We start from the raw sequence: 24,642 nt of genomic DNA on the forward strand, positions 1-24,642 counted from the left end.
GTGTGCACGAAGAACAGTGCGGTCGCTTTCTCGAGACAAGTTTAAATGCTGGATGTCCAGGAACCTTCGTATGAGAACTTTGAATCGAGACCGCCGTTTGCCAGCTTTCCAAATTGATAAAGAATTGCATCGAACCCTGGAACATTTGAACGTACGTATAAGTGAACGGACTATAAGAAGAAGATTAAACGAAGCAAATTTTATGTCAAGAATGCCTGCTTCGGGATCACAACTTACTAGCTCTGCTGACTAGGACCAAAAGCAAAGGCATGGTTTTAATGTAAAAACAACGAAAAAATGTTAGTATCTTCTTCAGAAACAAATATCTCTAATAAAAATAAAGGCATTTAGATGAACCAATAAACAAACTATCTAGAAAGGATGTACCTAGATGATAAAGTTATTTTTAAATTTCTTATTATCTTAACATATTCCAATGGGTGTTTAATATCAACATTTTGTTTCCCCTTATGTAATTGAGAGAGACAGATTTTCATTTTTAGAAAGGGAAACTAAAAAGTCAAATAATTTAGCTATAAATTGATTAAAAATCATAAAAATTGGCCCACTCGAAAAAAATATATTAAACATAATTTCCTAACATACACCCTAAAACGCATATTTGACAAATAATAATAACGTAACGTTATACGATAGCTGAACACACAGTACCCATTCCTGAAGGCGAGTGCTATTTCCATGTATTTTATCTGATCTTTTTTCGAATACTTATTATTTTTAAATTAGGAGATGTAATCAGCGGAATAGTATCGTCCATATTTGACTCTAATCGTCTTTTATTTGATTTAAATCCAGTCCTATCTCGCTCGCAGTTCACCTATCTTTTATCTCCGACTGCTACTATATTATTCGCCTAATTATTCTAAAAAGCCATACGCAACGAACCATAAGGCGGTGTGCCTCTTTTATCTGGCCTTACGCAAGATTAGGTAGATTACGAAATAATTATAAATAAGAAATATATAAAGTATAGAGCAGATTTAATTTACTGTTCCTACAAGGCAGTTACTACAAGTCAAGGGTTTAAATATAGATTAGAACAATTTAAATCTTGCTATGGTTTGGTTTGGATTCAACCAATCATATAATTTGTTTAGATTCTGTGTTTAATTTAATAATGGATTTTAGAAAATACGAACAAAAAGAAATTTTTCGATATCTATTCTATTTTTAACTTTTGTTCCCATTGCCAGTAGAGAACTAATGTATAATAAAAAAAAACGGTGTCCAATTGGCTTGGTTCGATGATCGACGACATTCCCCATTTAATTTTACATACAAAATGGCAAAGATCTCCATTTCATAGCCATCTCTGACGCCGGCTTTTTTCGATCATAATGCATATAGTGAAGAGGTTTTGCAATAATTAACCTGCCTATATTATTAATAAGTTTTGTGTTAAAAAAACGTATTTATTTATAACCACATTTTTTAGCCACTTTATTTACTATAATTGATAGTTTACATTTGTTGCGTCTACTGTTACTTTCTTAGTTACTGTCATCACTCGCTGACGAGTATTTGCTACGCATCAGAAGATGGTTATGCAAGACGTTTTCTTTCATGAATTTTTCTCTGACTGAAAAGCCTGATACGGGATGTTGTCTCTCTTCCGCACGCCAGACGTTCAAAAATCTCTTTACTTTGTTGCCTCTTTACTTTTTGGTTGTTGTTAACTGAGTTTACACAATTTTTTTTAATTCTTCTCCATTGCGTTCTCTTGTGCGCTGCTTTCTCTCACTGATTCTGCATGGTTATCCCCTTTAAGTTTTCGTTGAAAATATCCTTGTACATTTTGAGTTGTCCACCCGGTTTCCTCTTACCATCTACAAGCTCACTGTAAAGAAGATATTTCGGTAGGCGATATTCTTGCATCGTGCATATATGTGACCAGTCTATCTTAAGCGGGATTTGAGTAATCATGGCTTTAGCCCTCTCGCAGCTAGCTTTCTCCAGGATCCATACGTTTGAGTCATGGTGGTATTATTTGATTCTTAACAATTCTCTAGGTGTCTCTGTTGTAACTTGTTTAAGGCGTTGATATGGTGGGGGTACGGCACCCAGGTTTCGCTTCCATATAACATTGTAGGGTTTATTGTTGCTCGGTACACTGCAAGTTTCGTTTTTGTGCTCAAGTCATGATTGTAGAAACCTTGTCTTTTAATTTCCAGAATGCTCTTGAGGCGGTGCTAATTCTGTACTGAATTTCATAGACGAATTGACCTTTTCTGAAATCAAACTGCCGAGGTAATTGAATTCCGTTACATATTTCAGTAGTTCTTCTCCGAATTTTATAGTATTGTTGTGATTTTCCGGGAGGTGCACATGATATTAGTTTTATCGATGTTCAGCCTAACGCCCAAAGCCTCGTATGGTCAGGTATATGTGTTCAGCATTTTTTGTAATTGCTGTAACGTTTTTGCAACTGTAGCGCAGTCATCAGCATATTGAAGTTTTTTATGTTGAACAGAACGCCGTCGTATCTGTATCAAAAGCGGCCCATGCATACATTATCAAACAAATGCGCAACGTTGCGTTGTGCAACTCCATCATCACCCATACCTGGTAAAGTTTGATCAAACTTGATATTAAAAGTTGTGCATTGTTCGAGAAACAAGCGACGTCCCGCTAAAAAAACGGCTGGCAACTAAAATATTGCACAACGAAGCGCAACATACACATACACTACACAACGTGTTGCGCAAACAGTCCCGTTGTACAAAAGAATTCAAACATTCTTGAAACTTATCAAACATTTGGGCAACGCATCAAACAAGGCCATACATTGGCAACTTATTGCGCAACAGTCTGTGTTGCGCAATTTGATAATGTATGGGCCACTTAATGCTCATTCCTCTTTCCTGCGGTTTGCTGTTTACTATAATAGAGAACGCTGCCATAAATATGTTGAATAGGAGAGGCGCTAAGATACATCCCTGTCTAAATTCTATATTTGTCAGGAAGGAATCGCTTGAACCATGATGTAACAATCTACACTGGTCATTGTGGAGACTTTTACATACTGTATGTATATTGAAGTATATTCAAACTTCCCGCCCTTGGCTTATGACAGGAAAAGGAAAACTGCAAATACAAATTTCGAAGACAGGATTTGAATGGCAGTGTGTAAGGTATATTTTTTCGTATTTACACATTTTTCAACTTTTTTCAAAATGGTGGAAATGACGTCAAAAATATATTTTTTTCACAAAGTCATCATTTTTTTCATATTCTGAAAGAACATATTTTTTTAAACGACTTTCATTAAAAAAGTTTTTCTTTATCTTTATTTGTTTACAAACTATGGGACTCTAAATTTAAAATTTTTAAATAAATCTCCACTCACCCCGTGATAAGAATTAAGTCAACAATAACAGTAACTTCGCATTTATTGTTAATATAATGTTAATTTACCAAAAAAGATACTAATGACAAAATATTATTTGGTTTAATATGGGTTTAATCCGCTTAAAACGCTCATTTGTTACCTGGCCGACTTAATTCTTATCACGGTGTGAGTTGAGATTTATTTAAAAATTTTAAATTTAGAGTCCAAGTAGGCTTGTAACCAAATAAAGATAGAGAAAAACTTTTTTAATGAAAGTTGTTTAAAAAAATATGTTCTTTCAGAATATGAAAAAAAATGATGACTTTGTAAAAAAATATTTTTTTTGACGTCATTTCCACCATTTTGAACAAAGTTGAAAAATGTTTAAATACGAAAAAAAAACCTTACACACTGCCATTCAAATCCTGTCTTCGAAATTTGTATTTGCAGTTTTCCTTTTCCTGTTATAAGCTAAGGGCGGGAAGTTTGAATCACCCTGTACATACTGTGTGTTCACAAGAAATTTGTTGGGTACCCCGAACTTTTTCATAATTGCCGAAAGTGCTTCTCTGTTTACAGAGTCGAAGGCTTTTGTTAGGTCGATGAATGCTACATAAAGTTTACTCTCCCGCTCCTTTACTTTTTCCTGTAGTTGGCGGACGAAGAATATGGAATCAACGGTATCGCGGTTGGTGCGAAAGTCCGTTTATTATTCTGGAAGGATTTTTTCTATATGTGGGTTGGGTAGGCGGTTTGATATAATTTTTGAAGAATTTTTCCTCTGATGAACATTAGCAAAATTCCCCGGTAATTTCCGCAATCTGATGTACTTTATGGTAGTTAAATGGCATTTTGCTGGAAATAGTATCCCCGCTATATAAAACAAAATTATAAGTAGTTTCTGAGATACAGCCGGCCTCCATTTTTAGTTTTATTTTTAGCTACTTGGTGCATGCATAAAATATAAATATGATTACAGAATACAGATACCTGTTTAATTATATCTTTATAATGTGTAATATTATACTAATTAGTACGCCCTGATACCTATCACTACATTGTGACACACAAGATACCACTACAAGTGTAACTAAAAGATGTAGATATTTAATTACAATGTGTATTAATTAAAAATCTAAAGACAAGAAACAGGTGTAACCATATCGAATTATACAAAAAAGACACGATGTTTCACTAACAACGACAAGTACAAATAAAAAAGGCGATGTAAACTAATACTCCAAGAGAGGCAGACATCAGAAACCAACAAGATTTGCACTTGTTAACAAGACGGACTTAATTAAACTAATTTGGATCGTGCGGTGACTGATGGTAAGTAAATTTGGCTTAGAGGTAGCTCTAATTAATGTAATTTAATAGTATGTTCACCAGAGGCGTACACTTGAGTCTTAATTTTCAATATGTAGGTAAACTTCTGTTTAGCTATAAAATAAACATATAGGATAAAAGTATATGATTTTATCTCTTTTAGATACCTACCACTAGTTTTTTTTTCACAGATCTACTGTATGTTGATAGTTTATAATATATATATATATCTCAATATTTTTCCTTGATTTTTTTTCTACAATTAGCGGTAAAAATTTTATTTTTAACACATGTTTTCTGGAAATAAAACAAAACATTTATCACTTGCAATACAATTAACCATTGTTTGTTATAAAATTGAAAAGGAGAAACTGAAAAATTAGTCAAGTAATCGTTCAGAAACAAAAATCCCATGAGAAAAATATCACAAATTGCTGAACATTTTTGTCCAAATAACAATTTTTTTTATCCCAAAAACTGCGACTTTGACTGATTTTGATGTTATTACAAATTTTGTTGCAAATATTATTCCTAATCTAAAATTGAAAACCGCGTTTCGCTGGCTACTGCAATTTTGGAGTTACGATTTTTTAAAATTTTTAACCCCCTCCCATACCCCCTTATCAAACCCAACCCCCACCAAAAACTAATAGCCAGATTCTCGGGTGCCACAGTATCTTTGTGCCAAGTTTGGTTAAAATCGCTTTGGCTAAAATTTAGCAGTTTTTGAGTTATCGTGTTACAGACGGACAGACGGACAGACAGATAGACACCATGAAAATATTTTGTATTTAGATCATTTATGACCCAAATAACGCATTTTGAGTGAAATTAAAAAAACCGTTTTTTTGCCGATCTTAATAGCCTACCATAGCTGTTGGTATGGTCGGCTAAAAACATGTTATTAAAGCGTAATATAATCTAAATATTAAACTGACAATAAGTGTAAAATCCTACGAGTGTATACATTGTTGCTCGATATACATATAATTATTTACACGTTTTTTGTGTATTATTCGTAACGGTTGAAATTATTTACAGCGTTTGACAAAAATAGTTTGTTCCATTCTGAGTAAAAATGGCCTCTTTGTGCCTCGCCTATAGTGATAAGCATAATGAAGAAAAAAACTAATACTCATCTTGCTTTTGGTCATGCTAATAAGAAGTGGTCTTGGTTTTGGTCTTTGCAGGGTCCGGTCTTGGTCTTGCTGCAAGATTCTTGCAGGTGTTGCTGGTCTTGCAGGCACTTTTGAATTTAAAAATAAATTTGTTTAAAATTTTGTCTTTTAAAAATAGATTTATTTTTTTAGTAACTTAAAGTCATTAATTTAATAAAACTTTAAAGAAACACTGTTTCACTGATCAAAATTTCTCTTGTTAAGTATGATTTCTCTTATTAATTTATACTATATACCTTAATATATTGAAATAGTAATTTTAAAAATATAGTTTCGGTACACAGCTGCAAGCTCTCAAAAAATATATTTTTTTTTTATTTAAATCATTTTAATCACTTAAGTTATTTTTCCAAAAAAATTATAATAAAAAAGGGCTTAAATCTTTTAAAAGATTCAAGTCCTATTTTAAAAAAAAGACTTAAGTCAGATTTTTATGATAAATTTTTAATAACGGCCTTTCTTTTGAAACCGTTGGACGGTAGCCATGCAGCAGGTAAAAAACAACAACTCTCAATATCACTAGCAAATAAAAAGTCAATCATTTGAATCCCTAACGCCATTATAACAGTCCAAAGGGGAAACGAAGGGAATTAATCTCGAATATATTGAAGAGTACCTTAAAATCCCTCAGCCCTTAGCTTATCCTATGATTCGATGACAACAAACACATACAAAGTACTACAAAATCGGTTTAAAATCAAAAAAATTAAATTGAATTTTGGCTGTCCTGATTTGACGGTAATTATTTTGATTTAAGTCATTTTGTCAACTTAAATTTATATCAAAAATAATATAGACTTAACTCATAAAAACGACTTAAATTGTTGTATATTATATTAATTTAAGTCTTGACGAAAAAAAAGACTCGACTTGAAAGAAAATTATTTAAGTCAAATACTTAAGATGTCAATCATTTTGATTTTAGGAATGACTTAAGATGATTTAAGTCGATTTAAGACGATTTATAAGTCTTTTTGAAACTGACTTGTTGCAGCTCTGTTTAGGTACCAGTCCTTGAAATTTTAAGTTTAATAATTCATAGTTTATAATTTTATGCCACGTTGTGATTGTAATATATGACAAAATGCAACCGCAACAGTCTTGATGCCTGGTCGAAAAGACCTGGTCTTTGTCTTACGTAAGTCTGCACTGTCAATCTTGGTCTTGGTCTTGCAAGTCTAACGCTGGCTGGTCTTGCTCTTAGTGTTGCAAAATTAACACCAATACACAGACCGCAAGACCAAGACCAGTCTCGCTCGTCACTACTCACCTGTACCGTCGGACTCAAACTAAGGGCTAACGCTCGTCCGTCAAACGTACAGCCTCGTCAAACAGAGAATCATTTTTACCCGTAATAAAACAATATACTGTTTATTTAAGTTACAAAAACGTAAAATTTATACGGTTATTACTATTTTTATATTTTAAATATGCATACATTTGAAGGGTCCAGGGGAGAAACATGATTAGCGCCATTTTACTATTTTTACAGGAGAGCACTGGACGGCTGTTGTTTATCAGGTTCTTTCCGTGTATTCTATATTTTTACTAGGCATATATCATAGGATTTAACAACTTATTGCCCTGCTGAGTTTATACATTTTGTAAGGACCAGTTAGACCTACTATAATATTGTAAAATCCTAAAATTGAGAAATTGGCGCTCATCAAGTTTTTCCCCTGTATCCTTCATTTATAAACCTTTTTTTACATTATTTTCGACTTTTATAGTCGACTTTCCACATTTACCCGCCACTGGAATCAAGTCCGATAAAATATGCAAATTATTATAAACTGAAAAAACCGTTGATCAATTCAAATTGAACAAGGCTTTAAATATATGAGAATATATGACTGAAGAACTTACTAATTGTGCTGCTGAAAAAACTGCTTGAATGCTACAATGTATACTCAAGTTTATATGCATTGGTGCAGGTTTATAATTTTAAAGTTTTATAGTTTTTTTTAAATATAGACTAATGATAAATAATTATTATTAAATTGTAATTACTCTATTATAAATGAATAAAAAACGATAAAAAAAATTGTGTGCTCTATCTATGTGCGCATATTTGAAGTGAAACTTCTTCTTACTTCCTTTTGTCTGCTGTCAGTCTGTCCCTCTGCCCGTCTGTCCGTCTGAGGACTCCATTCGTGTACCTCTATTCACGTGTCGAGTTTGGTTCCAATCGACCCATAATTAAGAAAAATCCTGATGATTTTGTTCATTTAAAGACATTGGTTCGAAACGTCGAGAGAGGCGACCTCATACGACCTCTCCTGCTCTGGAGGATTTTTATTTATGTACTTGATGTCAAATTTTGACTAGATATTCCCGAGAGGACGCTAAGCGTAATTCTTGGTCAATTTTCCCGTTTTTAGTGACCACATACTTCTTTATTTTTTTTATCTAAAACTTTTTCGGTCTACCTTTTTTTCACTATTTTTGTCTCCTATATTTTCTTTATTATTAGAATATCTTCATTCATCAGTGCTATAAACTCTATTTTAACATTTCAATTGTCTGTATAAAGTTCTAGTTTTTTATTCGTGTTCATGCCATTCCTTTTCCTATTTTCTCATTTTCATGCAATTTTTTCAATGCATCATAATTCTATTTCATTTTTTGTCTACCATGTTTTTTCCCTATTGGAATTCTTCCATTGATTGTATTTCAAAGTCTTCTTATATCGCGTGGTGCATAGGAACACGGGACATAGGGAATACCATGTAAATTTTGAAAAGGTCAAATACCGTATTATCGAAAAAAAAACGGAGTCCAGTTGGCTTGGAAATGAACATCAATGACATTCCCCATTTAATTTTACATACAAAATGACAGTGATTTTCATTTCATAGCCATCGCTGACGCCGTTTTTATTCGATCATACGGTACTATCTCCCTAGATGATTTTGTGCAAAAATTGTATTAGACTTTTTTGAAGAGGCGTTAAAATTGTGCTTTTGTCTAGAATTTCGTTTTATTTAGAATGGGTATCTAAAAGTTACCTTCAAATTACTAAAAATTTTAATACGGCCCAGAGGAAGCTACAATTAAAATATCAGCAAAAATATGATTTTGCCATTGTCAAATTCGATGTCTCATTTATTTTGGTTTACAATAATTTAGGTGGTTAATTTTTTTCTGAATTGGAATGATGATCTACAAAAGAATTAGTTGAACTGAGAATACTGTTCAATTTGCGAAGTTTGAAACTTTCGTCATCATTTTTGGCGCCATATTGGTTTTCACGTATTTCTTGACTTGGTCCATGAGTTGTTTATATCTCTGGTTGTAAACTAACAATAACAAATTTAATAACAAAATATTAAACAATGACAAATTTATTGTAGCCTACCCGCAGTGTAGACAATGAATAAATATGTCCTCTATTAATATGTTCATGGATCTTATAAGCAGGAATTCCAGGGGACAAATGAATATTGTGACTTGTTTTGCTGCTTTTTGTTCTTTATCTTTCACCATTCCTCTGGAACTTATTCTTTGTACAGTCGAGCATGAAATTCCTAAAGCCTCCGATGCTCTCTATAAAACACGTCAATATTTTCGAGTTAGTTACAACATATTAACTCGGTAGCTGTCCAATTACATCGTAAACAGCCGACACAGGTAAAAGGTTTTTTTCCACCATCTTTTTCGAGTTTCATACTCGATAACTTTTAATATGAGCCGTTGTTCTTTTTCACTAAAATGAGATGGCATTTAAAACACAAATTAAATCACAAGTAACTAAATAAACACAGACAATCCTACAAAAATTTACGGGAAACTATCGGAGTCGTTAAAATTTAACGACAACGTTGACAACATAGGTTGACAATCGGCGATATTCTTTTGTTCGATTTCGGCGGGTAATACAATAAATATGATGTTTGCCTTTTTCTGCTCATGCACATTAGACAAGGAAGTACGATTCTTTATACGTAATGATCTGATATACAGGTGATCCGTATGTAAAACGAAAAAAATAATCGTATGATGTAAGAAATATAATGGATTTACGTTTTTGACACAAAATTTCTATTTCATGTGATTAACATGGATAAGAGAGAGAATGACAATATGTGATGAAAGACTTAAACTTCGCAAATTGAACAGTAGTATTCGCGATGTATGACCTGTTTGCTGTTCATCACTCGAACCCTCGCAGACCTCGCTCATACCATATACATCCACAATAATTTATGAAATAAAAGAAATATAACTAATGAAACTTTATTAAATTATACTAATTAATAAAATGTCTACAAAATCTTCCATTCACAGCCAAAAAATACCCCAAATGATTGTAAAATTCACGCCTCACAATACGAAGCTATTAAAGGGAAAATCTTTAGCATTCCACAGAGATGTCGTTTTCAGTTTATTTAAATTTTTGTATTTAATATGCCCATAAAGACGGTTTTCGAGTATGCTCTACAGGAACAAGTCGTTCGGCACAAGAACCTGTGGTCTTTTCCTTCGGTATCGCCAATCGACGGGAGTCAATGTTTATTCTTCAACATGAAGAATATTCAAGTCATTGTTGTTTTCTTCCTGTACAATGACTTTTGTCTTCACACTTCCACGTGCTTAATACCATACCTTTAGTTTAAAACCTCTGGTTTATTCTTTAAATTGCTGACTTATTCGGTATAGGCTTTTCGGAGACTGAGCTGCGAAGATACCTTACAGAGCGGGAATATTATTTCTAGCAAAATGGCCGTTTAACAAATTTGCCGTTAATGCCGTTTTTCAAAATTTTGTAAACACAATGTGACATCAAATTTGACAGTGACACAATCACATTTTTGCTGGTATTTTATTTGTAGCTTTCTCTGGGCCGTATTATAAATTTTAACAATTTGAAGGAAGATTTTTGAAAATAACTTTTAAATGGCTATTCCAAATGAAACGAAATTCTAGACAAAAATACAACTTTAACGCCTCTTCAGAAAAGTCTAATACAAATTTTGCATAAAATTATCTGGGGAGATAATATTTTGACCTTTTCAAAATTTACATGGAATTTCCTATGTCCCGTATTTCGATGCACCACACGGTACCTATGTATATAATTGTGTGTATAATTTTTTGTGTCATTCTTCTGAGGCTTCTCTTAGTTCATCACTCATCATTTCTGTACTTGTTTCTCTATTACCTTCATTCTCTGAAATCTTCTATTAATACTTAATACCTGTATTTCTAAAACAAAAAAAAAATAATATCAAATATTAAGTTTCTACTACATACCGAGCTATTTAAATTGATTTTTCGTGATCATGTCTAGCTTACAAGTTTTTTGCTAGTCCAGTTCCAGTTATTAAATTGGTTAGGCACCAACTAGAAAAGAAAAAATAACCAATCATAAAGAAACTGTTAAATTCAGCATGACCAATCTTTCACCAGCATAACAAGCTGTTACAAAAAAGAGAATAAATAGGTATGAAGAAAGAAGAAGATTATCGGTGTTGGTGGTCTTCTAGTAAAAAAGAAACAAACCTTAGTAATTAATTATAACAACTTGGCTTGCTTTCAATATTCTCCGCTATGATCACTAATTACATAATTCAATTAATTTGAAGTATGCCTAACTTATATCTGTACAAATGGCTTTTATGGTTTTTATTTTCGGTATTCTGAATAAAAATAATTATATAGGTTGGCGTTTCGAAGTTCTAAAGCTGTAATTAATGTTGAATTAATTAATTATTGAATCACTTACTCCCGGCGAGGTGTAGCATGCAGTATTATTGATGATGATTGGATTGTAATGAATATGGGAAAGGGAGGTTGAGAGTTTTAATTGAATTTTCTCAATCTATAAACGATATCAATAAATAACAGCTTTGTTGGGTGATCTCATAGAAATAATTTATTACAAAACTCTATATAAGTTTTGAAACATTAAATGTTAAATGCCATATTATGAATGGTCCAGGGGAAAAATATGATAAGCGCCAATTTTTAAGTTTTAGGATTTTACAACATTATACACTCACCAGCACGAAAAACGGGCACCTTAAAATATTGATGTATTTTAAAGTTTAATATATTTTGTTCTAGTTAGCCGATTTTGATTATTTTTAAGCAATTTGTAGCTAAATTATTTCACTCTAAATTAAAAATGAAAGTTTTTATCTGCCAATTATACGGAGGAAAACAAAATGTGGATATTTTGGTGAAAGTTTAAAACACCCTGTGGAATGTGTTAACAAAGCAAGGAATTTAAAAATTATGTTATCATCTAGGTTGACTGAAATAATACATTTTTATTTTTTTAAATTAATCATAATTATCATAATAAAGTTTTTCTGCGAAAAATAATGATTAAACAATTTCTTTTGAACTTTTGACACAAAAGGATTTCAAATTTATGATGTCAGTCTATTTATTATTTAGTCAACATGTTTAGTTTATGTCAATGACGACAGGTATTGAATTTCGATTCCAAATATCTCGAGAACCATTACTCGTAGCGATTTTTACCAAGAGACCTTTTTTATGTAAAAAAAGTCGCAAATGTATATTTTTTAACTCAGTAGTTTTATACAGGTACCGAAGAAAAGTTATTACTCTTCATAACAGTTAAAACACATGTAGGTGGCACCACCTACAAATGGGAGTCATATTGACATCAAAATCAAATTTCTCATGTCAAAAAACACCCATCCACCAAAAAACACCCATCCACCAAAAAACACCCATCCACCAATTTTCATCCAAATATTGACGTTTCTTTAGAGATTATTTGGAAAAAATCGAAATAAAAATGAAACTTCTACACCCTGTATCTCCGAAACTAAGTATTTTAGGACATACATTTATACGAACTTTTTTACTTATTTTTATCTGCAAAATATGCTGCCGAAGTTTCCGTAATACAATTCGGACCACCCTGTATATTGGGGGATAACGTACTCCACAAGGTGTTTCAAAGTTTCTCCAAAATATCATCGTTTTGTTTTTCCTCGTATTGATTTGTTTTTCCTCGACAGATGACAACTTTCATTTTTAATTTAGAAAGATATGCGAAAAAGTAAAATAATTTAGCTACAAATTGCTTAAAAAATCATCAAAATCGGTCAACTAGAACACAATATAAAAAACTTTAAAATACATGAAAATTTTAAGATGCCCGTTTTTTATGTCGGTGAGTGTAGTAGGTCTAACTGGTCCCTAAAAAATGTATAAAATCTGCAGGGTAACCAGTTGTGCAGTGCTCTCCTGTAAAATTAGTAAAATGGCGCTTATCATGTTTTTCTCTGGATCCTCTATCTTCATATATTTTCAAAAAAAAACATGGAATATTATAAAAGCCTTGTATTAAAACTAATTTATTATTAAAATATTCAGTACAATTGCCAGCACATTAACAACATTTTTTTTTCTAACCATTAAATTATAGTCGATTACCGCTGCGATCTTTCAATTGAATGTCAAAATATCGACACACAGTATAAGAACTCTATTTAGCATATAGATGTTGCTTGAAGGATATAAATCTTTTCAACGCCCACTAGAAACTTTTTGCGTAGAAGCATAGGCATGTCAGAGAGGTCGCTTCAATATTTCTATTCATATTATTATGTTAAATAGCAACAACTGTTATTGTTGTATGGCAACCTTAATTTAAAATTATTATCTTATTAATACCATTACAAAGCCATTGTTAGTTAGGACGTGTTACGTCTTATTTTGTTGTTAACATGTTTAATTATAACATTAAGATTTTTAGTTTAATTAATCTGATTGCATCATCTCCTATAAGTAGAGAGCTTTTTGAATCTTAAATGTTCATTGTTAAAATATTGATCATATTGCCTCATTCCAGTTAAAATAAAAATGTCATTAAAAAATTGAACAAAGAACAAATAAACATTTTTTTATCTGAGTGTACTCGAATATAAAGATTTTGGTAAAGGCTCTTTTAGCTTTTTGCTAAATGGCAATTGTGAAAGTTTGAGTCTTTGACAAGAATAAATTGCAGGTGAAATAAAAAACACGCTATGTATAATGCTAAAGGTAAAAAAACAACACGAAATTGTAATTTTGTGTAGATTTAGTTACGATATGCTTAATAATAGTAATTCAGGTTATAGCCACAAGCTAATAGCCAAACATATATTTTTTACTAAACGTTCTCTAAAAATATATTTTTTAAGTTTAAATCATTTTTTTATTAGTTTTTGAGTTGATGATATAGAGTAAAAGAACATTTTTATAATGGGTTATTATAACAGGACAAAAGAACTAAAAATGTGATTTTATATAGTTTTTTTAAATTAAAACCTAAACTTCCCATTTGTTTATTACATTTGTTGATATTTTGCAACAGTTTGAAACACCCTGTCGAATGTTTTAATAGTAATAAATAATTTATAAACTATTTTATCATGAAAGTTTATCTTTTCTCTGTAGTTTTTTTTATTCATCCCGATATCTAAATATGTAGAATTACTGGAAGGGGGGTTAATCCCCGGACCTTAAAGTTCTGTTGTATCCCTCTTTCTTGAGTTCTCTTATTTTTGAGTTCTTGAGTTCACTCAACGTACATGGTCATCTTTCTGTTGTAGGGAAGACAGGGTATTTCTCATCCTCCTCTGACAACAACTGTTAATCCTCCGAGGAGGAGAGACCCTTTCACGGTCGGGGTTTAGTCCTCCGTGTCTTTCGCAATCGAGGAGTATATCTCCGGCTGATGTACCCTTGACATGGAGACTGAAGGATCTGTCTCCATATTCTCCACCTCTTTAACTTGGTCTTTCGTTAGATCTGATACCGGTGTTGTCCCAAATCTCTAATAGAGTATATATCTCTTTCTCTATTGCCTCCTCGGATTTGAGGTCAATTTCTATTGTGAGGACCTGACTATTACCCTCCTCCCTCGGGTCGATATCCTTACATTAAGGGAATTACTTGCAGACTTGCAGACTTGTCATCTTTCTGTTGTAGGGAAGACAGGGTATTTCTCATTCTCCTCTGACAACAACTGCTAATCCTCCGAGTAGTAGAGACCATTTCACGGTCGGGTTTTAGTCCTCCGTGCCTTTCGCAATCGAGGAGTATATCTCCGGGTGATGTACCCTTGACATGGAGACTGAAAGATCTGTCTCCATTTTCTCCACCTCTTTAACTTGGTCTTTCGTTAGATCTGATACCGGTGTTGTCCCAAATCTCTAATAGAGTATATATCTCTCTTTCTCTATTGCCTCCTCGGATTTGAGGTCAATTTCTATTGTGAGGACCTGACTATTACCCTCCTCCCTCGGGTCGATATCCTTACATTAAGGGAATTACTTGCAGACTTGCATTAAGGGAATTACCTTACATTGCAGAAGTAAGGGAGACGAGAATACATTGAATTACCCTCAGGTACCACAAGCACAAGAATAAATAATAACCAGAAGGATAACTCACTGATGTCATCGCCGCGACCGTATAGCCTTGGAGGGTTTCTAACGTGAAATTCTAACTTGAAACGGCCAGTGCAGTAGTGAATGTTGTAGCGATTGCGAGAAAAGTTATCTATTGTGTTTTTATTTGCTTTTTTGATTGATTATTTTAATTTGTGTGTGTTAAGCTATGGATAAAGATAAAAAAGGCGGGTCATGTTTGCAGTTATAAAGACTGTAAAAATTATTTATCTATAAAAAATTATCTGTACATTCATGTACTATTTGTGAAGAATATGCAAAATCTTATCAAAATTTGGACGATACATCTTTGTTTAGCTACTACAAAGCATATCAAAATTCAAATTTAGATTTATTTGGCAACTTAAATATGTCCAGCGATGATTTTGTAAAATGTGTTTCTTTATTGGAGGTAATATTCCAATTAAATTTTGAAAGTCTTGTCTCCAAAAAAACAATTTTATTAAAACTTTTGTACATACATGTCAAAATAATACAAGTCTGTTACACCCATGTGAGCATTTTCCCATTGGCTATTTGATAAAGCTTTTCGGTAGGGTAAGGCTATTTTATAGATTAAAATATATCAATAGAAATTTTAAAACAATAAAAGACAGAAAGATTGTTATTTGGGGAAATATGTAAAAGGTAATTGTGATCTCTCTATTTGCAGGTATTGTTTTATTTTAGCCTAAAAAACTAAAGTTTTTTTGTCAGAACATGGAAATATTCAGTTCTAGTAAATAATGACTTTTAATATTTAAGTATTTAATATTACTTATATATTTTATGAAATATTTTTTTAAAACTATTTTCTAAATATTTGATTTTTCTTAAAAATATTTAAAAAATATATGAATATTTATAAAAATACTTAGTTATATAATATTTAGTGCGGTGTAGTTTTTCATCGTTAGTTCACTATAAATACAAAATCGACTACGACTAATAATTTAAAATAAAATGTCCATCCACTGTTTATTTTAAATCATTTAAATAAATAAAGAATCCGCACGCCTATGCAAAGGGACTGAATTTAAGTTGTCCTTCTTGTTATTATATATTCTTGTGCCACAAGGTTGAGATCAGTCTTCTAGCTTCTATCGCTAAAAGCCCTTGGAAGAAAAATATAATAAATTGAAAAAAATGAAGACTTTAACCCCCTGTAGCTGTAAAACAAAACAGGGGTGAGGAATCTCAGAACCATGAGAAATCTCCCCATGAGAGATGGGAGATGGCACACAAAAATGATTTTGGCGAAATACCTTGTATAAAACGTATTTAAAGTTGAATATTAGTTCTAATATTTAAGCAGATATAAGACAAAATACCTACTTATAGGCATATTATGAATTACAGCTTTTAGCTATTAAAAAATAACCGTTTTATATCCATGAGTATACTAGATACTTAGATACTTTGATTTTGATTAAACCTAATAATTATGTATTAGGAAGAGTTTTTGTATGTACAGGCTAGCTGTATATCTTCATGTTATAAGAACTTGTAGGCATAAATAGAACTTTAACAGTCTTCCAAGACCAAATAAACCTAAAGGACACATGGCAATAAAGAAGGCCAGAATAGGGAAATCTAGCGATTTAAACTAACTGCTACATATACCTCGAAAGGAAATCGGTACCATAAAAAGACATAAATGGAGGAATTAAACCGTAATCTAAATGAACGTCTGACATAACTACCCTCTAGAGGCAAAGTGCTATAATTGCAATAACTATTAAAAGCTTTCTGTAGTAGGTAACACTGAATGTGTTTTTGATAGGGATAATTGTAGATAAGTTAATTGATTCTTAAAATACCATAACATTTATCCTGTAAAAATAAGAGATGATAAAAAGATCGTTATTTTGGATAGTAAAATACCGGGTGGTTTAGCATTAGTGCGGGGATGTCCAATATCGTTGCTGTTGACAAATATATTATGAAAAAAGTTTAATAAAAATGTTATACTGTTCATCAAGGTGCATATATCTCAAAAATATTTTGTTGTATACAGGGGGTCCCAACAAAGTAGGGATGAAGTTGTAAGTTTTTTTAAATTGCAACCCACACTTTTATGTACAGAATTGGATTCAACATAATATAATTTTGCATGTAGTACACTATTTTCATTTGAAGTACTATGCGGTGTTGCCATGCTATTTTTAATTTATTAAAACTTTGGTTAAAAACTGAATTCAACTTAATTAATACTCAACTATATTGTCCTATTCACCAATTATAACAGAATAAAACAGCGAGTGAAAACTCACGTTATCTTATACACGCTATAATATATGGCGCGACCAACATTACAATGTTTATTTTCTTATATCTCAACTAATTGTTTTACATACAACGCCCTGTATATTATTTTTCTTTTAGATGCAAAATTAAAAAACGAACATTTTTTTATATTTAAAGTATTCCTATATTTTATATCGGTTTGAAGATATTTGCGGTATGATATTTCGTATAGCTCATTCAATAGTAAGATATAAGAAAAAAATGATGAGGTGGCTTTGATGAAAATTTACTGTTGAAAGGGCCATATTTCCATATTTGGAAAAGGTTATATTAAACAAAATTATTAGGATACAAAACCGTTAAAAAATACGAGAACTCTATATACAAAAAAAATATTTGTTTTCTATTTTTGCATCTAAAGGAAAAATAATAGGTGATGCATTTGAGAAAAATTGAGATATAGCATTATAAAAATTGCAATATTTTTCACGCTATAAAAATTATCTTACTTTTAATGTATGTAGGTAGACAATGATTCAGCATGAAAACTAAAAGAATTTCGTACTTCATTATCTTTGTTTATTTTTGGTTTGGTTTGGTTTGGTCCGAAACGTTGTGTAAGCCAAAATAAATAAAGATAGTGAAAATCCGAAATTCTTTTAGTTTTAAAAAAATACCTTTTATAAGATAATGCGAGATTTCTTTGACTCTCACTTATTCCTTCGATTTATTCTGTTATCATTGGAGGTAAGAAAAATATAAGCAAGCACACATTAATAAAGTTAAATTCACTCCAAATTTTTACCACCATCTCTAGTTATATTGTTTTTAGCCAAAGTTTTAGTAAATAAAACATAGCATGGCAACACGGCGTGTCATGCTATGCGCATCAAAACAATTTCAAATTCGCCCTGTATTTCAGGAACTAAGAGGGCTAGGACAAATCTATGTGTAGCATCTTTAGTTCCATAAAAAGTAGCAAAGTGAAAATAGCATCTTTGTAGCTCATCCCATAAACGAGAAACACACGAAAATGTGACACCCTGTACACTCTGAAACTAGAACGTTAAATGTAACTTGCATCATATTTTAAAAACCCTATCTCAAATTTACTTCTAAATTTGTTTGTTGTAATAAAAGCGTTCAATAACGCAGTAACCATCAATTCCAAGTTGGTCAAAGAATGCCTAGGTAATTTTGGTTACGGCTGATGTCGAAGATGGAGATCTGGCCCCTGGGGATACTGGCTTTTGTCAAAGCCCTAAAACTGTATGATGAGTTATAACCCGTTATAATTCAAGAAAGGAGAACACACAATTTTATTCTTCTTCTAAATCCGCATGAGGATAGTTTTAGGGATAGGGTTAGAGAAATGAAACAATGCATTTGAGAAATATAATCATGTATGCCCTGATCTTTTCTAAAATGAATACATCTCTTCGGCAGAAGAGGTCCAGGAAGAAGAATTTCTTGGGTACATCATCTAACAAAATTGTTTTCCTTAAAGATAAGGGATAGGCTTAAGAGATTAATGTCTTGTTGTGACCTGATAAACTGCTTAAATCTTCTAAAAAAAGTACTTATATTGGTAAATAATTAGACAACTGTTGTTAGTGCTGATTAATTTAAATCCCAAAATATCAATCAAACCGCTTAATTTATTTACCGTAATATAAAGCTACGTCCACACCAAAGAAACACAGAGCAACATTTTGTTGCAGATTGTCTCAACCTGTTTATGAAAACTGAAACAACAGCAAAAGTTCCGTAAACATTTTTTCCACACCAAGGTAATTCATTCTTGTAAATGTTTCGTAACTTCGGTTTCTCGCAACAGGAGATTCATATACCTACTTCTCTGATGTACTTATTTCTAATTTCCAAACAAGCAATTTCCTTAATTGTACCCGAAGTCTGTGATGCTATTATATCAGTTCTTCAGGATCATATTTTCTGTTGTCCGTTTAAAAGGCATGTTTGTTTTTATTATCATACAACTGAAGATTTGGACAACGATGCGACGGCTTCACGACACAAGTTTCGGGTTCTGGAAACAAGCAACAATCTGGCCACACTATAAAAATACCATCGAGGAAAATAAAATGTTTATCAATGTTTCTATATTTCCTTTGATCTTTGCCGCTAAATATGGAAGCAAGCAACTTATAGAAACTTTTATTGCTGCAACCGTAAACAATGAGGAACTTAAATAAACTTTTGGCAACATTCATAAACAAGTTCCAGGAACAAGCAACATAAACATAATGTTCCTAGATGTAGCTTTCGGTATGGCGGTAGCTTAAGAGGAACGTAATAAAATAAACTAATATAACTGTTTCAAATCGATTTAATTTTAAACTCTTCGAAAGATAAACGTAGGAAATACTTTCACCTAGGTCACGTCCATGATTGCCACTGTTATCTTCTTTATTACATTCTTCAATTTATTACACAGAACTTATACTCTGCAAAAACTCCTATAACGAAACCATATCACCAAATCTTTCCCATTACTCCTTCGTTTTAGCACCACTGCTATCTTTCATATATTAATTAAAGAAATATAAATTCGAATGCTTCGTGCAAGAACTACATTCTTCCCAACATAGTTCCTCAAAGATAAGCATTTTAATTATGGTGGAAATGGATTTTACGGCATACAAATGGGATTTTAATGTCTTCATTGGTAATGATACGTATGTGTATTTATATAATATCCTCGTGATCCCGAGTTATTATAGCGTGATTTTTTGTTTACCAGACGGTTCTTTTTTAAGATATCGAATTAAAAAATGTTGAACGGAAATTAAACATAGACAGACGATAATTATTTTACCTTGAGGTAAGCTAATATTATTGTACTAACTCTTTTAACCATCATAACATGTCTTCTTAAAAGTCATTGCACTGTTTTATATTACAAAGTTCTCCAATATTTTTTACAAGTTTAAATTTACTTTTTAATCCTGCATATATATAATGTTCATACATATTAAAATTTGGGATTCTTACAAGGATCCAGAAACATTAACAAACTAGACTCAGATGCAAAAAAACGCAACGGAAAAAAATTTGGTCAAGTTTAAAATTTTATATATTTTTATTTTTAGTCCTATTTCCTTGATTTTTTAGCAAAGTATATATTAATATATCAACTTTAATTCGTAAACTCAGTTCATTATAAACTTTATTATTTGACTTATTGTATATACAGGGTTAATCGAAGAGTTGTTTTTTACCCTATGTTTAAAACACCCTAGGCAATAATTTTGTGAGAAACACTATTTTTCGGTCATAACCATTTCTCTGAATATTTTGCTTTTGACTCATGGCAACACATGTCTTGGTTCATTTTTAAGAGCAAAATGAACTTGCCACAAACATTTTGCAATTTTTTTCAATTATTGTTACTTATTGATGTTATTCTTCATAATGAGGTGGCCTTGGTGATTATTTTTGTGTACCATTGAATATGGTTCTTAGTGTCGAAGATTGTGCAAAAATCATTGGTCTTGTTGAAGATGGCCGAAATTATGAATATTCGCTTGGTTCTTGAAGAAAAATAGCTTAACAGTATAAACCGACATCTACAGATAGTTATAGCAGCCGGAGGGTACAAAGTATTAGAGTTTTTTTAATTTTTTCCTACACTTTTTCAATAATAAGGGGCCGTCCTCTGATGGAAGCACTGCGATCTGTGACGCCTATTGGGCTTCGGTGAACTTTCCTGACACACGATTTTTCTTAGAAATGAAACTTATGTTACCTTAAAATGAACTTCTTGGATTATTTGACTAAAATCTGATGTGGAAAAACACGTTTCACATAAAAAAATATTCTTAAAAAATCTTCTTATTTTATTTTTATCTGCTTTTCCCTGATACAGGGTTAATCGAAGAGTTGTTTTTACCCGATGTTTAAAACACCCTAGGCAATAATTTTGTGAGAAACACTATTTTTCGGTCATAACCATTTCTCTGAATATTTTGCTTTTGACTCATGGCAACACATGTCTTGGTTCATTTTTAAGAGCAAAATGAACTTGCCACAAACATTTTGCAATTTTTTCAATTATTGTTACTTATTGATGTTATTCTTCATAATGAGGTGGCCTTGGTGATTATTTTTGTGTACCATTGAATATGGTTCTTAGTGTCGAAGATTGTGCAAAAATCATTGGTCTTGTTGAAGATGGCCGAAATTATGAATATTCGCTTGGTTCTTGAAGAAAAATAGCTTAACAGTATAAACCGACATCTACAGATAGTTATAGCAGCCGGAGGGTACAAAGTATTAGAGTTTTTTTTAATTTTTTTCCTACACTTTTTTTCAATAATAAGGGGCCGTCCTCTGATGGAAGCACTGCGATCTGTGACGCCTATTGGGCTTCGGTGAACTTTCCTGACACACGATTTTTCTTAGAAAATGAAACTTATGTTACCTTAAAATGAACTTCTTGGATTATTTGACTAAAATCTGATGTGGAAAAACACGTTTCACATAAAAAAATATTCTTAAAAATCTTCTTATTTTATTTTTATCTGCTTTTCCCTGATACAGGGTTAATCGAAGAGTTGTTTTTTACCCTATGTTTAAAACACCCTAGGCAATAATTTTGTGAGAAACACTATTTTTCGGTCATAACCATTTCTCTGAATATTTTGCTTTTGACTCATGGCAACACATGTCTTGGTTCATTTTTAAGAGCAAAATGAACTTGCCACAAACATTTTGCAATTTTTTCAATTATTGTTACTTATTGATGTTATTCTTCATAATGAGGTGGCCTTGGTGATTATTTTTGTGTACCATTGAATATGGTTCTTAGTGTCGAAGATTGTGCAAAAATCATTGGTCTTGTTGAAGATGGCCGAAATTATGAATATTCGCTTGGTTCTTGAAGAAAAATAGCTTAACAGTATAAACCGACATCTACAGATAGTTATAGCAGCCGGAGGGTACAAAGTATTAGAGTTTTTTTAATTTTTTTCCTACACTTTTTTTCAATAATAAGGGGCCGTCCTCTGATGGAAGCACTGCGATCTGTGACGCCTATTGGGCTTCGGTGAACTTTCCTGACACACGATTTTTCTTAGAAAATGAAACTTATGTTACCTTAAAATGAACTTCTTGGATTATTTGACTAAAATCTGATGTGGAAAAACACGTTTCACATAAAAAAATATTCTTAAAAATCTTCTTATTTTATTTTTATCTGCTTTTCCCTGATCCAGGTTTTTTTTACACTTAGATATATTACAGTAATTTTTTTAATATCTTTAGTTCCGTTAGTGCTACTAATATTTATTAAAACAAAGCCTCTATCACTACGCTTTAACGTATTAATAATATTTTAGTATACTTATTATTTATTAATATAGAGTTCTAATCAGTATCGATATGACATTACGACAATAGTTACGAAGTCTAACGAAGTTATTGCACAATGTGTTTTAAATTTAAGGTAAAAAAACAACCCTTTGATTAACCCTGTATACTCAAACCGGGCTAAAAATAAAAAAAATAACCAAATAAATTTGACGAAAAAAAATTCAGTTGCGTTTTTTTTTGCATCTGAGTATATCAAAGAAAAAAGTCTATTCTAATCCAAATTTAAACCTTTGGCTGGATTTAAGTTTTAGCAGAAAAGGTATAAGATTAAATCTTAATAACTACAGAACTTATCGATATACCCAGGTTAATAATAAATTTTTACCTGACCCTTGTATATGGTAAAATATAGAATTATCACACGGTGACAAGGGACAAAAAATACCACGATCTGTTTACACTCGCCCTCAGTATGTTCTCATGCCTGATTTAAACTCTGCTATTAAAATATTCTTAATTCCTTCTTGCAGGATTTATCCGAGCTGCTATTCAAGTTATTCGACCAGGACAGGACTCAGAATCTCACCCAGGAACATTGGATAGAATTCCTGAAGCAGCGTATGGTGTAAGTTGCTTGTTAAAGTGTAGATAAATTTATAGATAGTCATTTTTGGAATGCTTGATGAAATCCATATTTAGAATAAATCTTTTTATTTAGCTGTCTGTAACATGTCTCCTTATAACGTTAAATATATCAACTATCTAGGCGAGTATGTAGGTTTCTTTGAATGGTACAGAAATTCAAGCTTAATTTTATTATTATTGGTTAAAGTTTAAAGAAAAATATATAATACCGGGTACGTCTCAGAAGTGGCTAACCCCTATAACTTTTTAATTTTTTTCAGATAAAACAACGAGATTTGGTATATTAGTATATGATATAAATTAGAATTGATTGGGCATATTCAATTATTTTCAGTCACTTCCGGTTTTACCGGAAATAACTAAAGCCGGAGTCTCATGCATCCGAAATCCGATGACACGACGATCCGACGGTGCTCCTATTGGTCGAAATATTTTGACAACAATTTTTATCCGATAATTTTAACTAATCATCCGACGTCGTATAAAGTTAAATTTTGTTTAACTTTTGTAGGATATCGTGTGTTTTTTAACCTCACTTTTTTTGAAAACATTTGTTTTTAAAAACAAGTTTAGTGGGAAGTGGGCAATTTCGGGATATTTGGCGAGGAAGTTATTTTTATAAGTGTTTCTCCAATAAAACATGACATGAATCTCTATTCAGCGCAGCAGAAAAATGTTAAAACTGTCAAATTTCGGAACGAACTTTCGGATGTATGTGACAGGCTTTTTTTATTTCACACGATAACTTCAAATTTCGGATGTCGTACCATCGGATTTCGGATGCATGAGACTCCGGCTTAAAACTTTTGGCTTTTAAATGACACCCTCGGTATTTTTTTACTTTCTTCGATAGAAAATGACACTCTAAATATAATGACATATCATATGTCAACTTTTGATATTTTCGCATATGGTTTATTTGAAATTGTAACATAACGGCAATTTGACTCGAAATACCAAGTGTTTGGTATCTAATTATTCATAAAAAATGCTTTTTCCGAATATGCTAATGAGTCACAATTTCCATTTCCATTTGAAAAATTGAGATATGATTAAAAATACGATTTGGGCATCTTTTAACCGGCCAGAACAAGATACTAAAAACATTAGACGATCAATTCTATTTTTCCAAGTTTATAAAAATTAG

General features: G+C 31.9%; 1 protein-coding gene across 3 annotated transcripts in view; it reads left to right on the forward strand.

Annotated features, from left to right (window-relative positions):
• The window catches only part of LOC115888485 (NADPH oxidase 5-like), a 160,919-nt gene that overhangs the window by 114,359 nt on the left and 21,918 nt on the right, over positions 1 to 24,642 (forward strand). For all 3 annotated transcript variants that reach the window (XR_004051274.1, XM_030908229.1, XM_030908230.1), the window contains exon 3: positions 23,381 to 23,475. Coding sequence is in view for 2 of the 3 variants with exons in the window: in XM_030908229.1 (XP_030764089.1) it covers positions 23,381 to 23,475 (95 nt within the window). In the remaining variant the exon portion in view is untranslated. The remainder of the gene's footprint in view (positions 1 to 23,380; positions 23,476 to 24,642) is intronic.

Source organism: Sitophilus oryzae, unplaced genomic scaffold (assembly GCF_002938485.1).
Source record: "Sitophilus oryzae breed Bouriz unplaced genomic scaffold, Soryzae_2.0 scaffold_771_pilon_pilon, whole genome shotgun sequence".
Taxonomy (NCBI): domain Eukaryota; kingdom Metazoa; phylum Arthropoda; class Insecta; order Coleoptera; family Curculionidae; genus Sitophilus; species Sitophilus oryzae.